Source organism: Brachycentrus maculatus, unplaced genomic scaffold (assembly GCF_059751285.1).
Source record: "Brachycentrus maculatus isolate JH-2025_06_01 unplaced genomic scaffold, ASM5975128v1 h1tg000259l, whole genome shotgun sequence".
Lineage (NCBI taxonomy): Eukaryota > Metazoa > Arthropoda > Insecta > Trichoptera > Brachycentridae > Brachycentrus > Brachycentrus maculatus.
The window spans coordinates 544242-562500 of record NW_028281010.1 but is presented as its reverse complement, the minus strand read 5'-3'; the positions used below and the strand labels follow the sequence as shown (position 1 = coordinate 562500).

The following is an 18259-nucleotide window of genomic DNA, read 5'->3' as shown; positions in this document are numbered from 1 at the left end:
CCATTTTAACATCTACCATACATGGTCTTGCCGCACTGAGAGATGGCATCCCGACTGCATCCAGTCTACTCTCATCCTTCCCAAACCATCCCAAGCCGCCTTCCTTAGTTTGCTGGATAGTGCTCATCTCAGCCTTGCACCCTTTCCTTATATCACCATTGGAACATCTACCATACATGGTCTTGCCGCACTGAGAGATGGCATCCCGACTGCATCCAGTCTACTCTCATCCTTCCCAAACCATCCCAAGCCGCCTTCCTTAGTTTGCTGGATAGTGCTCATCTCAGCCTTGCACCCTTTCCTTATATCACCATTTTAACATCTACCATACATGGTCTTGCCGCACTGAGAGATGGCATCCCGACTGCATCCAGTCTACTCTCATCCTTCCCAAACCATCCCAAGCCGCCTTCCTTAGTTTGCTGGATAGTGCTCATCTCAGCCTTGCACCCTTTCCTTATATCACCATTTTAACATCTACCATACATGGTCTTGCCGCACTGAGAGATGGCATCCCGACTGCGTCCAGTCTACTCTCATCCTTCCCAAACCATCCCAAGCCGCCTTCCTTAGTTTGCTGGATAGTGCTCATCTCAGCCTTGCACCCTTTCCTTATATCACCATTGGAACATCTACCATACATGGTCTTGCCGCACTGAGAGATGGCATCCCGACTGCATCCAGTCTACTCTCATCCTTCCCAAACCATCCCAAGCCGCCTTCCTTAGTTTGCTGGATAGTGCTCATCTCAGCCTTGCACCCTTTCCTTATATCACCATTGGAACATCTACCATACATGGTCTTGCCGCACTGAGAGATGGCATCCCGACTGCATCCAGTCTACTCTCATCCTTCCCAAACCATCCCGACCCGCCTTCCTTAGTTTGCTGGATAGTGCTCATCTCAGCCTTGCACCCTTTCCTTATATCACCATTGGAACATCTACCATACATGGAGAGATGGCATTCCGACTGTATTCAGTCTACTTTCATCCTTTTTTTGCCAACTCCATGCTTCACTTCTATACAAACAAGGATTCCTTTGTATACTGCCAGTTTAGCTTTCGCCGATGGGGATTCACATGCCCAAATCATCCCAACGCACCGTCCTCAGTTGGATGGATAATGCTTATCTCAGCCATTCTTAATGCCTCTTAAAAATTTGCAATACGTTATCATGTAACCCGTATCGTGTTTCAAATGAGCGACACAAATACCAAAATGAAATGGAATTTCAGCACTCTCTGCTTAACCCTTCGGATACCAGTACTTGTAGTGTTGCTATGCTAGAAATACCCCGATTTAAATGTAATAATTCCAATATGTTGACAAATTTTCGAGTGTGTCCAAACACTTATCCACAAATCTGGATTATCTTCAATTTACATTATTTTATGGCATTTACGGGGCCTACGACCGTCATAGGCTGGTTTAACCGATCACTTTGACCGACACACGTGTCACAGTCACCAATTCTACCCACGATTGACAGCCGCACTACTCAAATTCTTGGAATTTCAATATATAATATATGGTATATGATCCAATTTTGAAGCATTGTACTATAATCACTAGAATTTTCACTAGCGACATCTATTGGTGAGACGAAGAAGCTTTTTTTTATCGAGCAGAAACTCTTATATATTAGTATGTGAGGTCCAACTTGGAATTTCAATATATAATATATGGTATATGATCCAATTTTGAAGCATTGTACAATAATCACTAGAATTTTCACTAGCGACATCTATTGGTGAGACGAAGAAGCTTTTTTTTATCGAGCAGAAACTCTTATATATTAGTATGTGAGGTCCAACTTGGAATTTCAATATATAATATATGGTATATGATCCAATTTTGAAGCATTGTACAATAATCACTAGAATTTTTACTAGCGACATCTATTGGTGAGACGAAGAAGCTTTTTTTTATCGAGCAGAAACTCTTATATATTAGTATGTGAGGTCCAACTTGGAATTTCAATATATAATATATGGTATATGATCCAATTTTGAAGCATTGTACAATAATCACTAGAATTTTTACTAGCGACATCTATTGGTGAGACGAAGAAGCTTTTTTTATCGAACAGAAACTCTTATATATTAGTATGTGAGGTCCGAATCCTGGATTATAATCACATGCACGAGAAACGCCAGAAAATGTCCTTTTTATTTCTATTATTTTGATATTATTTTTTGACATCTCATCAAAGATGAAGAAGAATATGGAAGTCTGGGCATTTACGGGGCTTACGACCGTCATAGGCTGGTTTAAGTGATCACTTTACACACGTGTAACATTCACCCATGTTGTAAATAAATTATCTGGTCAAATTATAAGCTTAATAATAAAAATGAAAATGGTATTTTCTGGCGTTTCTCATGTGTGTGATTATAATCCAGGATTCGGATCTCACATACTAAAATTGTCAGTCTGTATCTATTACATTTTAAATTGATATTCTCATTTTTAATCTCGAGTTGTAGTAAATACATATCACCGGGAGGGGAAGGCTAAAGAGACATATCGCGCACTCCTTTCAAGAACGTCATAAATCAAAAATCGTAAATTTTCAGTTGTGCATGTTTTCGGAATGCCCAGAAAATGTACTATATTTTTTAACTTAGAGGCATATTTTTTAACAAAAGAGCAAAAGGCAAAAGAGGCATATTTTTAAACTTAATATTTACCCGCTACAGGGCAGAAAGTGTTGTTTTTGCATTTTGAAGAAAATGTATTGTTTAATTATTTTTTTAAATATACTAAATATTTTTCAAATGGAGAAAAAACCTTCAGGTTTTACCTTAAAAGATCTGTTGCACGGTAAAAAGTTCGATAAGTGGCTTGATATTTATTTTTAATACATTGTATTATGTTTTTAAACTTTAAAAAGGTTCTCCTGAAAATCGAGTTTTTTTATTTATGACGTTCTTGAAAGGAGTGAGTCATATGTGGCTCGCGATCTGCACGTTGCCGACACCTGGTATATGCGACCGATATCGTATATCGCGAGTGTAGTCTTATTGTTATATCGCCTGTCACTCATATTAAATTGAATATCATTAATATTGCCTGTTCGATCAGAGATGTCATAGTATAGGTCTTGTCAGTGAATTTAAAATATTTAAAATATTTAACCCTGGACAATCAAAGGGACAATCCAGTCTTGATATCGCTCACTCCTTTCAAGAACGTCATAAATAAAAAAACTTGATTTTTCAGGAGAGCGTTTTTAAAGTTTAAAAATACAACGCGATGTTTTTTAAATAAATATCAAGCCACTTATTTAACTTTTTATAATAATCATAATAAAACCCTTATCCGCACCCCAATGGTGCATAGGGCACTACGTCATATAAATGCAGTGTTATCTTGATCGTTTACACATGAAGGAAAGGTGATCAGCCCTCAGCTTCAGGTACCAGTCCAGGGTAATATTGAATAAATATGACAGTGAAAAAATCACTTATTGAACTTTTTACTGTGCAACAGATCTTTTTAGGTAAAACCTGAAGGTTTTTTCTCCATTTGAAAAATGTTTAGTTTATTAAAAAAAATAATTAAACAATACCTTTTCTTCAAAATGCAAAAACAGCACATTCTGCCCTGAAGCGGGTAAATATTAAGTTGAAAATATGCCTCTTTTGCTGGGATATAGTACATTTTCTGGGCATTCCGAAAACACGCACGGCTGAAAATTGTCGATTTTTGATTTATGACGTTCTTGAAAGGAGTGAGCGATATATTAACATTTCATCATCTATTGGTGAGATAAAAATAAGCTTTTTATTGAGCAGAAACAGATGTCTCTAGTGAAGTCGTTGTGATTCAAGAACAATGTTTTAAAATTGGTTCATATATATGCAACTCTGGACCTCCAGAACGGTAGTCGAGCGTGCTGACCATTACACTACGAAGGCGGACAATTATTATTATAGTTTATTATTTTTTTTTTTTAAACATAAAAAATATATGTGTACAACATTTTGAGTGTGTCCAAATACTTGTTCACAAAATCTGGATTATCTCCAATTACAGGAGTTACTGTCATATCATTCTCATATCATCAAAGATGAAGAAGAATATGGAGGTCAGGGCATTTAGTGATTCAAGAACAATTTTTCAAAATTGGATCACATATATAGAACTTCCAAGAATTTGGTACCTAGTGTGGTCGTCAATAATGGGTAGAATTGGTGAATGTTACACGTGCGTAAAGTGAATACATAAACCACCCCATGACGGTCGTCAGCCCCGTAAATGCCCAGACTTCCATATTCTTCTTCATCTTTGATGAGATGTCAAAAAATAATATGAAAAATAACTCCTGTAATTGGAGATGATCCAGATTTGTGAACAAGTATTTGGACACACTCAAAATGTAAGTTAATTATTTTGGTTGCCAATCATGGGTGGAATTGGTGAATGTTACACGTGTGCAATGTGATCACTTAAACCAGCCTATGACGGTCGTAAGCGCCGTAAATGCCCTGGCTTCCATATTCTTCTTCATCTCTTTTGAGATGGCAATTTTTTTTATTTTTTTATTATTTTTAAGCTGTGAGTCACGGTCGTTTTTTATATTGGGAACACTTAAATGCAATTTTCTTCAATTTGAAGAGATAAGTCGCCCACACCTATTCACATGTGTGTGACTACACGCCCGACGCATAATGTCGCATCCGCAAAATCAAGAAGAAAAAAAAAATGAAAAAAAAAGTATTGATGTTAGTTAATTTATTTATTTATTTATGTATTAAACATTTCTTAAGCAGTACGCGTCCGTCACGCTGCCCCCCGCAAGGGTAGGCAGAGATAATAGAACGCCACACCACTTTGTCTTGGCGTTCGTGCATCTCCTCATGCACACTTGTCGATGATTCCTACTCCTGACCCGGAGACGCCCAAGCGTTTGATTAACTTGATCATGCCAAGTTTTCCTAGGTCTTCCTCTGTTTCTATTTATTATTACATTCGTCTCGTAAATTTGTTTTACCGTCCAAACATGTCCGAACCATCTCAACCCGCCTTCCTTAGTTTGCTGGATAGTGCTTATCTCAGCCTTGCACCCTTTCCTTATATCACCATTGGAACATCTACCATACATGGTTTTGCCGCACTGAGAGATCGACCGACTGCATTCGGTCTACTTTCATCCTTATTTCGCCAACTCCATGCTTCGCTTTCACAGATTAGGGTTGGTACCAGGACTCCATTGTGTACTGCAAGTTTAGCATTCGCTGTTGGGCTTTTATTTGCTATAACTGATTTATAAATTTTTAATACCGCACCCAATGGTGCATAGGGCACTGCATCGTCTTGACGCAGTGTTATCTTGATCGTTACTTACACGAAGGCAAGGTGATCGCTCCTGCGCTTCAGCTACCAGTCCAGGGTAATATAAAATGATAAATATTAGAGTGAAAATAACTAATATGTATTTATTTTAATACGGTAGCCAAACACGCTAACCGTTACGCCACGGAGGCGGATCACTTAAAAAAAAAAGTGATGGTCATAAATTTGATATCGCTCGCATGTAAATTAGATATTTCGTAGGTACGACCTTATTTCCAGAGCGTGTCGATGTATAATTAGAACTGAAACACCGGCGCTTGTGAATGTCCAGTATGTTACGTGAGGAGAGTTATTCATACTATAAACTATTTTTATTATGTATGAATTCGCTATATGTTTGTGGTGCGTTTTGCCATTTGAGTCGCTGCTCCCGAAACCAATAGTAACTTTATGTCAACATTACTAAATAATATTTCATTTGAAACATATGTCTCTTCAGCCAGTAACATAATAATTTTTATATTTGATTTTAAAATGTTTATTCAGATATTTCTTCCTTCTAAATTAACAAATGAATCTCGTAAATAATGTTTAATTTCCGTCTAAAATAACAATGAATCTCGTAAACAATGATTAATTTCCGTCTAAATTAACAATGAATCTCGTAAGTAACGTTTAATTTCCGTCTATATTAACAATGAATCTCGTATGTAATGTTTAATTTCCGTCTATAATAACAATGAATCTCCTAAATAATGTTTAATTTCCGTCTAAAATAACAATGAATCTCGTATGTAATGTTTAATTTCCGTCTATATTAACAATGAATCTCGTATGTAATGTTTAATTTCCGTCTAAATTAACCATGAATCTCCTAAACAATGATTAATTTACGTCTAAATTAACAATGAATCTCGTAAACAACGATTAATTATCGTCTAAATTAACAATGAATCTCGTAAACAATGATTAATTTACGTCTACATTAACAATGAATCTCGTAAATAATGTTTAATTTCCGTCTAAAGTAATAGTGAATCTCCTATAATTTCCGTCTAAATTTTAAGTATTTTTAATATTATTACGATTTTAGGTAATCAGGAATTCTAGCTTGTAAAATTGTTAGGTTTTGGTGCAATTTAATGATTTCATATTGGTTTAACACAGGATTGGTCACGTTTTTTCGCAACTTTAATTAAGATTTCCATAGAATACAGTCAACAGGACAAATTTGCATTTAAATGATATTTTTGTGCTATATTGGAAATGTAAGTTTTTGGTGAGGAACCCCACAAATGTTGCCTGGGTTTAAATAAAATTAAGTTGCTGTAACTTTGATGAAATTTGACTGAAAAAATTAATTTTTTGTTCCAGAAGCTATGAAGATCTCTTGAAGTGGTATGGAAGCAGCAGACGCTATAGTCTTAAAAAGATAAATTAAAACGCTCAATGGACAAAAAATTGTGCTAACTGAATACCAAAATCGAATAGTTTTTTTAAAATTTGTGATTTAATTTTTTAAATATAAAACTGGTGCTTTCAATCTTGATAAAATTATCGTTCCTAATTTTTATTTGGTTTAAATTTAGTTTTTAAAAAATGGCGTCTTCTCATCATTTAGTTACTGTGTGCATTTGCCTTCTGTGTGCGTCTCATCTGTCGTGTAGCGCTCACGATGGGTCCGCGGCGCTGTCGGAAGACCCCGCAGAGTACCGGGACTTCAGGCCGGAGAGGATCAAAGGGATCGGAGATCTCCCGGAAGACCGGTATCCCGGAGACTATTACGTGAGAAGTGGGGGGTTCGTGTCTACCGTCGATTGGCTGCCGTACCGTGATGAGAATCTCAAGAGTCGGTATTACGAGAGCCGCGCGCGTCGTAACAGAATAAACCTCGTAAGAGACGGTGTAAGGCAGCGCAGGAACAAGTTTGTAAGTTTAGAGAATGACAATTCCCATGAGGCGATGTCTGAAGACGACGCATCCAGAATTAGAGACATTGAAAGCCGGATTGGTTTGAATCCGCATTTGGGAAGGTTCGATAATAAGAATGCTAGATTAAGCGAAGTTTGGTCGCGTAAAAACGACGCACCTGAGGTTGTTGTAAACATTTTTGACGACAATCGCGTCGATTTAGGAATGAATCGCCAGACGGCAGGCGGAAGGTTAAAAACGATGGATCGGTTGCAGCCTGAGGACTCTAGATCGAACCCGTTAAACCATGAGAACTCTAGATTGAATCAGTTAGATCAATCCACCGAAGACTATAGATCGGACCAGTTAGACCGTGAGAACTCTAGATTAAACCGATTACACCGACCCACCGAGGACTCTAGATTACACCAGCTAGACCGATCCTCGGAAGACTCTAGATTGAACTATTTAGACCGATCCACCGACAACTCTAGATTGAGCCATTTAGACCGATCCACCGAGAACTCTAAATCGAGCCATTTAGACCGATCCACCGAGAACTCTAGATCGAGCCATTTAGACCGATCATCCGAAGAGTCCAAATTGAACCAGTTAGACCGACTCCCCGAGGACTCTAGATGGAGCCATATGGACCGATCCGCAGAGAGCGCAGAGGACACTCGGTCGAGAAGGAGAAAAAGAGACGCACATCTGCAGGACGGCTCGGCCAAGGCCGGCAACGCGTCGACGACAGACTACAAAGTGGCGTTGAAGAACATAGACGTGGACTTCTACGTCAAGAAGCTGTTCATGCAGTTCGGAGACAGGGATTCGATGACCATGGACCTGGCCGGCTTCGACCAGATGCTGAAGAAGCTGGACTTGGACCGCATGGTGTTGGAGCCGTCGGGGGCTGCTCAGCTTCCTCCTATCGAGGCTGTCGTCAACGGAGTCCGTTCCAACTCCACAAACGTTGTGGTGAGTACCCTCGCTACATCGTTATTTTAATTTCTTCATTTACGGTCGTAGCCGTTTAATAAATGTAATAATTGTTTACAACATTTTGAGTGTGTCCAAATACTTGTTCACAAAATCTGGATTATCTCCAATCACAGGAGTCATTTTCATATTATTTTTTGACATCTCATCAAAGATGAAGGAGAATATGGAAGTCTGGGCGTTTACGGGGCTGACGACCGTCATAGGCTGGTTTAAGTGATCACTTTACGCACGTGTAACATTCACCGATTCTACCCATTATTGACAACCACACTACTCAAATTCTTGGAAGTTCTATGTATATATGAACCAATTTAGAAACCTTGTTCTTGAATCACTAGAACTTCACTAGAGACATCTATTGGTGAGATGTAAAGAAGCTTTTTATTAAGCAGAAACTCTTATATTAGTATGTGAGATCCGAATCCTGGATTATAATCACATATATATAGAAGTTCCTATATATATAGACTTGGCACAATCAGATCAATCAGAACCTAAAATCTGGCGGTGTCAAAAGTCTGCGTAATCGGAGGGCATGTATGACTGGATGTATGGATGTGAAGGAGGCGAGGAGTGTATGTCAGGACAGAAGAGTGTGGCGCTCCATCCTCTCTGCCTACCCCTGCGGGGAAACGGCGTGATGGTAGTAGTAGTAGCAGTAGTAGTAGAAGTTCCTTATATATATATATCATTCATATATATATATAGAACTTCCAAGAATTTGAGTAGTGTGGTTGTCAATAATGGGTAGAATTGGTGAATGTTACACGTGTGTAAAGTGATCACTTAAACCAGCCTATGACGGTCGTCAGCCCCGTAAATGCCCAGACTTCCATATTCTTCTTCATCTTTGATGAGATGTCAAAAAATAGAATGTAATAATTGTCTTAAAAAATAATAATTACTTTTAAGTATATTAAACAAGAGTAAACATATCGTAGTCGTACAGGAGAAAGTGACCAACTACCAAAACGTAAAACGTTCAGGAGGGCCACTTAAGTCACTTTTGCTTGGAACAAAAATAAACATCAATGCATTTAATAGTAATAATAAAACCCTTACCGCACCCCAATGGTGCATAGGGCACTGCGCCATATAAACGCGGTGTTATCTTGATCATTTACGCACGAAGGAAAGGTGATCAGCCCTCCGCTTCAGGTACCAGTCCATGTGTGGGTATATATATATATATATATATATTATATAATATGTATACCCACACATAGGCCATGCCTTTGTGGGATCTTTTTTTGTATTCATTTTTATATTTTATTCATATTTTATTGTATTTGAATTTATGCTATGTAATGCAAAAGAATTTAAAATAATGAAAAAAAAATAGGACAGGGGGTCAATGAATGGATTATAACACGTAGTCACACTGCGCATTTGAGGCAAATGAACTATATATTATTAATTGTGTTATTAAAAGATAAACACATTCCCCATATGTGGAATGTGACACGAATTCACCGGGTGACTCGTCTCCGCGTCATTTTCAAGTTTTCCTCATTCTTCGACACTACATTCGCCTCTTAAATTTGTTTTACGGTTTTTTCAGCTTTGAATTGTGTCGCTTACTTTCGAAATCCGCCAGATCCATGTAAGTCGATTTTCCAAAAAATGCAAATATGGGTCAGAAGGCAAGTTTCGTGAATATAGCGGAATTTAATTAACGCTGTTTTTTAAGTATTTTTAGCAGGGGTTTGAAGTATATAAATATTTTAAACAATATTGGAAATGTGACTTTTTGTTGAGGGCCTCCACATATCGCTCACTCCTTTCAAGAACGTCATAAATCAAAAATCGTCAATTTTCAGTTGTGCACGTTTTCGGAATGCCCTGAAAATGTACTATATCCCAGAAAAAGAGGCATATTTTTAATTTAATATTTACCCGCTACAGGGCAGAAAGTGTTGTTTTTGCATTTTGAAGAAAAGGTATTGTTTAATTATTTTTTTAAATATACTAAATATTTTTCAAATGGAGAAAAAACCAGCAGGTTTTTACCTAAAAAGATCTGTTGCACAGTAAAAAGTTCAGTAAGTGGCTTGATATTTATTTTGAAAACATTGTATTATATTTTTAAACTTTAAAAGCTTTCTCCTGAAAAATCAAGTTTTTTTATTTATAACGTTCTTGAAAGGAGTGGGCGATATGTGTTCACTGGCAGTTTGCAGGATTCGTATGTTAATTGTTTTTTATCATGTTTATTTCAGTGCGTGAACAGCGCCGATTTGGTGTCCAGTCTCAACCTACAGCAAGACAACTCTCTGGGCCACGCACACACCCACACACATCCACCTGAGTCCGCAACACCTGCCAACCAATCGCTAAGGGTCTTCAAGACGAATGTACGCGTCGGAGCGAAGCTCCTACGACGGATATGCCCCATCTTGCTCTATCAGAAGGTAGCGCCGACCTCATACGAGCGACAAGGATGCGTGGTAGAGAGAGAATATCCTGATTCAGGATCTTATTCTACATCGGATCACGATGACGAGGGATCGGGAGAGGCTTCGGAAAACCGCACCGCTGTCTGGACCTACTCCTCGCTCTGCATCTTAGCCATCAGCGCCTGCGGGCTACTCGGAGTAGCCGTCATCCCTATAATGCATCACGCGTACTACCAACAGATCCTGCAGTTCTTCGTAGCGTTGGCAGTCGGGACTCTGTCCGGAGACGCGTTGTTGCACCTGCTACCGCACGCTCTATCATCCGGCCACGCTCACTCGCACACGGACAGCATGTGGAAAGGACTCGTTGCCATGATGGGCGTGGTCTTCTTCTACTTCACGGAGAAGGGGCTGATGCTCATAACGGAGTGGCGCAAGCGCCGCATGCGCAGCGCTGCCGAGACGAACAAGTTCCCGCCGACGGTGCGCGTCGTGCGCAACGACAAGGGCGGTCTCCTCAAGCTGCCGGCGGCGCTCTCGGTCTTCAGGCCCGGCGGGCGGCGCGCCGAGGAGCCCTCGGGCAAGATCTGTAAGCACAAGTACTCGGAGTACCCGTACTGCTACGACGAGATCGCCACGGAGGCGGCGCAGCGGCTGAGCGTGGTAGGCGGCGCGGGACCCGGCGACGCGCTGCTGGCGGCGCCCGGGGCCGAGGCGGCGCGCCCCGAGGGCCCCCCGCGCCCCGAGGCCAATGGCGGCAAGAAGAAGGAGGGCCACGTGCGCTCGCGCAGCGCCGACCGCGCCACGGAGATCGATAGCCTGGAATTGAAGAAGTTCAACCCGGAAGAGTACACCGTCATTCTGAGGTACCTATCTCAATTTTTCTTTTAGTTATTTATTCTTTAGACCCTTTTCCGCACCCAATGGTGCATGGGGCACACACTCAAAATGTTGCGATTCGTTGACTCAGTTTGGCCTGCGAGCTAACTCTGTTTGTGTGCTTGCAGGGAGCACTCGCAGACGCACCACGGGCACTCGCACTCGCACGGGCACGTGCACTCGCCGCCGTCCAGCCTGAGCTCCGTCGTCTGGATGGTCATCATGGGCGACGGGCTGCACAACTTTACTGACGGAATGGCCATTGGTGAGATGCCTTGAGATAGTGAGACGAGGGGAATGTGGTTGGTAGTAGAAGCAGAGGAAGACCAACTCCGCATGGTCAAGTATTTCAAATTCGCCAAAAGATAGTGAAACTAAGTACGAGACAAATGAGGTTGGTAGTAGAAGCAGAGGAAATCTTAGCATGGTCAAGTATTTCAAATACTCGGTCAATTTAGGAGTTGGAATAATCAGCGGAGATGCACGAATGTGGAAGAGACAAAGATTGTCCGCAAATACAGATTGGTGTGGTATTTTATATTGTACATTAAAAGCATTGTTAACTTTGTGGTTAGGTTAATGCTTTTAATATAAAAAAGAAGTAGTTTGTTTATTTTTTATTTAATTTTAGGAGCGGCATTCTCCAGCAATATTGCCGGAGGGTTCTCGACTGCTATTGCCGTGCTGTGCCACGAACTTCCACATGAAATTGGTAAGTTTTTATAAATAATGACCTTATGTGTGGCTGTGGCACGTGTTGATGCGTGACCTGACGTGTGGCTATGGTTAATGTGGTATTATGACCCTGCATTTGCTTTGGTACATGTTGAATCGTGACCTTACTTGTGACTACGACTTGTGAAATCACAACCTCACGTGATGCCATTTATCTGAAATATTTTGACCTTAAGTGTGGCTATGGTTCATGTTGAATAATGACCTTGTATTCAGCTTTGATTAGCGTTAAACTTTAACCTTACATACGACTATTATTCATATAGCGTCTCAACCTTGTGTTCGTCTACAGTTAACCCAGAGTCACTGCCTCTCAGACGACTGGTTCATATTACATTGTCGCCTCGCAAAGTTAATTTGTGACCTCGGACCGTCATGTTGAATGTGAACTCCCAGGTGCCTTTCATTCATGTTGATCGTGACCTAGGATGTGTCTCTAATTTATGTTTACTCGTGACTTAGCATGTGTCTCTAATTCATGTTGACTTGTGACCTAGGATGTGTCTCCAATTCATGTTGACTCATGACCTAGGATGTGTGTCCAATTTATTTTGACTTATGATCTAGGATGTGTTTCCAATTTATGTTGTCTCCTGACCTGGGATGTGTTTCCATTTCATGTTGATTCGTGACCTAGGATGTGTATCTTATTAATGTTGTCTTGTGACCTCTCAGGTGACTTTGCGGTGCTGCTGAAGGCGGGCATGTCGGCCCGGCGCGCCGTGTGCTACAACCTGCTGTCCTCCATCCTGTGCCTGCTGGGGATGGTGGTGGGCATCGCGGCCGGCCACACGCCCGAGGCCACCGCGTGGATCTTCGCCGCGGCCGCCGGCATGTTCCTCTACATCGCGCTCGTGGACATGGTAAGCAAGCATGATGATAACTCTCAACTGCTCTCGGAGATGGAACTGTGACTGCTCACCGTGGCAGAATTGCGCAAATAGACAGCTGCTCAGAACTCTTACAACTGTTCAACTCAGACACGGCACACATAGACCTAAACTACGCACACATAGACCTTAACTACGCACACGTAGACCTAAACTATGCACATATAGACCCAAAATACGCACACATAGACCTAAACTGCGCACAGATAATCCTAAACTACGCACACGTAGACCTAAACTATGCACATATAGACCCAAACTACGCACATATAGACCTAAACTACGCGCACATAGACCTAAACTACGCACACATAGACCTTAACTACGCACACGTAGACCTAAACTATGCACATATAGACCCAAAATACGCACACATAGACCTAAACTGCGCACAGATAATCCTAAACTACGCACACGTAGACCTAAACTATGCACATATAGACCCAAACTACGCACATATAGACCTAAACTACGCGCACATAGACCTAAACTACGCACACATAGACCTTAACTACGCACACGTAGACCTAAACTATGCACATATAGACCCAAAATACGCACACATAGACCTAAACTGCGCACAGATAATCCTAAACTACGCACACGTAGACCTAAACTATGCACATATAGACCCAAACTACGCACATATAGACCTAAACTACGCGCACATAGACCTAAACTACGCACACATAGCTGCTCACAGTAGCAAACTACGCACACAGACGATTGCTCTCAGCAGATTCTATGCCAGAACTGCATAGAGGCAACTACTAACCGTGGCAGCTACTAACTGCTGAGAGTAGCAAAACTGCGCACACAGGGTTTGATAGTCCCAAGAATTAACAATAAATATGGGAGTCCAACACTGCAATATAATATATTATTAGATTAAAACCAATATTTTTAAGTTTTCCACTTTATTTTTATTTGACCAGCAACCGGGTTTCGTCGTTACCGACATCATCAGACTGGTGGGAGGCTATGCAAATTGTTATGTTATATATAAAACAAGGCAGGAGTTGATAACCATGATTTGATATAATTTTTTTGTATATATATATATTATGTGTTATAACACAACAATTTGTATAGCCTCCCACCAGTCTGCTGATGTCGGTAACGACGAAACCCGGTCGCTGGTCAAATAAAAATAAAGTGGAAAAGCTAAAAATATTGGTTTTAATCTAATAATATATTAAAATGCAATTCCATCACCAAGTGTCAGTGGATAATATAAATCTATTAAAAACACTGCAATATATTGTTACAAACATTTTAAATTTGTTGCCGACGGAGGTTAGAGGTCAAAATAAAATATGGAACAAAGGCAAAATAAAGGAATGGGGAAATGATCAAGAGTTCATTTTATGAAAATTGTAAAATGTTTACATTCTTAATTTTTCTCTCTTTTTTTGTGTGTATATTAGGTTAAAATCGTTAAAAACTATGAAGAATGTATTAAAAAAGAACTCCACCGACAAGACACACAAGGTGGCTTGGTGGGTCTCTGCAACAAAAAAAATTCTATGTATTTAAAAATTGTTATTTAAATAAATGTATACAAATAGAAAAAAAACAGACAACTGCTCATAGTGGCAGAACTGCTTGCAGCAGCAAAACTGCGCACACAGGTCTTGCACGTTCGACAGCGAAACTAGCGTCGCGAGTTCGATTCCCGCCGATTACAAAATGAATTCAAGAAAGATTTATTTTCAATTGGTCTGGGTGTTTGTGATGTTTGTTTCATATTTAACTTCCCTATCCTTACTATACTAACTGCAGACAAGCCTCTAATAGAGGCTTTGCGGGTTATTCATAAGTGTGTCCAAATACTTGTTCACAAAATCTGGATTATCTCCAATCACAGGAGTTATTTTCCTTATAATGTTCCTATTGAATTTTTTTTTTAAAGTTGGATTACGATATTATCACGAGTTGCTGTTTTATTTTATTTCATCTGTTCCAGATTCCCGAGCTGTCCTCCTCCCACTCCAACGAGGGCTCGCTGTGCCAGTGCCTACTGCAGCTGTCGGGGCTCGCGTGCGGCATCGGCATCATGCTGCTCATCGCCATGTACGAGCACGACCTCAAGAGGCTCTTTGGCTAGCCGGCGGGGCCATCCGCAGCCCGACTTCAGCCGCCTCGTCTGTACATGCTGATGGTGATGATCGGCCAGACGCGTTTGGCTTCTCTCGTCGGCTGTTATGGCGGCTCCGTCTCCGGGATTCAGGAGACGCCTTTTCACGCGACGAATTGACATTAATCGCTGACCTCTGTGTAATTTTACAAAATGACCGCACGTCATTTTAAAATATTCTCTCCTACCAGAGTGTACAAAATTATAGTATTATTTCTATATATATATATATATATATTTTTAAGTTACGTTACATAATATTGTATCGATTGTGATACAAAAAAAATATTGTTTCTGTTTGTTTTATATACGGGGCTTAACAAAAATCGCGGTATCGTATAATGTATGTATATTTCTATGAAGTTTTTTAAAATTCTCTTGGATGTGCGCAATTTTGGTGAACTGTGCGCAATATTTTTGATAATTGTGCGCAATTTGGTGAACTGTGCGCAATTTTTTTTGAAGCATTGTGCGCAATTTGGTGAACTGAGCGCAATTTTTGAAGAACTGTGCGCAATTTTAAATGACTAAAAGAAACGCGGTTTGAAAGCAATCTTTATATGCAATTGTGCATTTTGGCAAAATAAGCTCAATTTTGATGGACTAGCCTGCGCACGTGTTTGTGATTTTTATAAAACATTTTAAAAGAGCGCGTCACTTTGGTGGAGTGTTTGTGCAAATATGCACAGTTTGAGAGGATGTGCGCAAATGTGCGCTAATTTGTGTATTAACTTTTTTTCTTATGTAAATTTGTATATTTCGCTCACTCCTTTCAACAACATTATATATATAAAAAACTTGATTTTTCAGGAGATCGTTTTTAATGTTTAAAAATACAATAAAATGTATTAAAAATAAATATCAAGCCACTTATTGAAATTTTAACTGTGCAACAGATCTTTTTAGGTAAAACCTGAATGTTTAGTCTCCATTTGAAAAATATTGAGTATATTTAAAAAAATAAATAAACAATACCTTTTCTTCAAAATGCAAAAACAACACTTTCTGCCCTGTAGCGGGTAAATATTAAGTTTAAAATATGCCGCTTTTGCTGGGATATAGTACATTTTCTGGGCATTCCGAAAACATGCACAACTGAAAATTGACGATTTTTGATACGTGACGTTGTCGAAAGGAGTGAGCGATTTGTGTAATGCATATTTCCGCGTTATTTTGTTCTGCCCGTATGTCGGTTTGGGTGCTATCGGTAGCGGAGTGGACCGGGATGTCAGTTTTAACGATATTTCTTATTTAGTCTTTAATCTTATTTGTGAATTGATTAGTTTGTATTGTTTATTTAAGTTTAATGCCGAATATTGCGCTATTTTTTTTTTCCGTCGTGGTACTTAGGACGTTCTGTCCGGGCGAGGATGGCGCGCCCACTTTTAGACTATAACAACTCAGTTTTGAGCCGGTGATGTGAAGATGTTAAGTTTATTTTTTAAAAGATGAGAATTTTTAAATACAACAATTTTTTTTGTATGTTTTTATAATTTTAAAAGTCTTGTAAGATGATTGGTTGATTTTGTGATGAAACGGTGTGATGTAATCTTTGGTTGTTCTTCGTATTGGCGGGAGGTCTGCGCCGGTTGGCTAGTGCCAGCCGCTCTTGGCATGCATTGTGTGACTCGGATTGTGTTTACAGCGGCTTGGCACGCAGTCTAGCCTTTATACTGTGGGCTTAGCACATAGTATAATGGCCAAAGCGCGTTTGGCACAAGTCTGTTCTAAGTTGGGCTTGGCACAAGGTGTGTGCCAGCTTGGATAGTATCCATCTTGGGCTTGGCACGCAGGCTGTGTCAACTTAGATAGTTTCTATCTTGGGCTTGTCACACAGTCTGTGCCAACTTAGATAGAGTCGATCTTGGGCTTGGCACGCAGTCTAAGACAGATTGAATAGTATCTACAATGCACGTGGCACAGTCTATGACAGTTTGGATAGTATCCATTTTGGCCTTGACTCGCAGTCTGTGCCGGCATGGATAGTGCCAGCGGCGTGTCCGGCACACAGTTTGTGCCGCATTACCGGCAGCCGCCATTATTTCATACTATCTTCAACTGAAAACATACATAGCTAACAGATATAGCCTTTCGCACAGTAAAACTCATTGATCTAACAGAAGGGACCAAAGCTCAAAAAATGTTTGCAAAAAAATCTATTCTAACCCTTATCCGCACCCATTGGTGCATAGGGCACTGCATCGTGTAGAAGCAGTATTATCTTGATCGTTAAATACACGAAGATCAGCCCTGTGCTTCAGGTACCAGTCCAGGGAGATATTTAATAAATATTAGGCTGAAACATCACTAATATTTATTTTGACCCTCTTGGGAATCGAACCCGGGACCTGCGGCACGGTAGCCTGGCGCGCTAACCACAAAATCCAAAAGATTTTTTGCAAATATTTTTCGAATTACAGTTACGAATTGATGAGCTGTTTGCATTGATGAAATTTTGGCGGCGGTTGTAGTGAGACAGTGTGTACCTGCGTCTCGCTCGTACGCGATAGCAACTTGGGCGCTTGGATCGGAGAGAGCGAGAGAGGGCTAGAGAGATAGAGACGCACGGTGAGAGTGCTTGTACCGGGGTGACTACACATTGTACGAGGCGTCACCTCCTCGGAAGCTTAAATTTATAATTTACTATCTAAATGGTTTGTAATTTTCTTACATATCTGTTATTGTAATAAAAAATTAATGGTTTTCGAGATTTTTTCTTAACACCCTATAGGTAACCTTCTTCTGACTCTTATCCGCACCCCGATGGTGCATAGGGCACTGCATCATATAAAAACAGTGTTATCTTAATCATCAACACATGAAGGAAAGGCGATCAGCCCTCCGCTTCAGTTACCAGCCCAGGGTAATATTGAATAAATATCAAAGTGAAAAAAATCACTTATATTTATTTGACCCCCCCTGGGAATCGAACCCGGGACCTCCAGAACGGAGGCCGGGCGTGCTGACCATTACACTACTGAGGCGGACATTCTAATAAATTCTATAAAT

At 40.2% G+C, this 18259-nt stretch overlaps 1 protein-coding gene across 2 annotated transcripts in view; it reads left to right on the top strand.

Moving 5' to 3' along the window:
- The window catches only part of foi (solute carrier family 39 fear-of-intimacy), a 21047-nt gene extending 3094 nt beyond the window's left edge, over positions 1–17953 (top strand). Inside the window, exons 2-7 of one of the 2 annotated variants that reach the window (XM_088265996.1) lie at positions 6678–8189; positions 10433–11475; positions 11617–11753; positions 12120–12200; positions 12899–13086; positions 15080–17953. In XM_088265996.1, the coding sequence (XP_088122122.1) occupies positions 6900–8189; positions 10433–11475; positions 11617–11753; positions 12120–12200; positions 12899–13086; positions 15080–15220 (2880 nt within the window). In that variant the 5' untranslated portion in view covers positions 6678–6899 and the 3' untranslated portion in view covers positions 15221–17953. Of the gene's footprint in view, positions 1–6674; positions 8190–10432; positions 11476–11616; positions 11754–12119; positions 12201–12898; positions 13087–15079 lie in introns of both variants that reach the window. The other variant, XM_088265995.1, reaches the window with a different exon arrangement.
- The last annotated feature ends 306 nt before the right edge of the window (positions 17954–18259 follow it).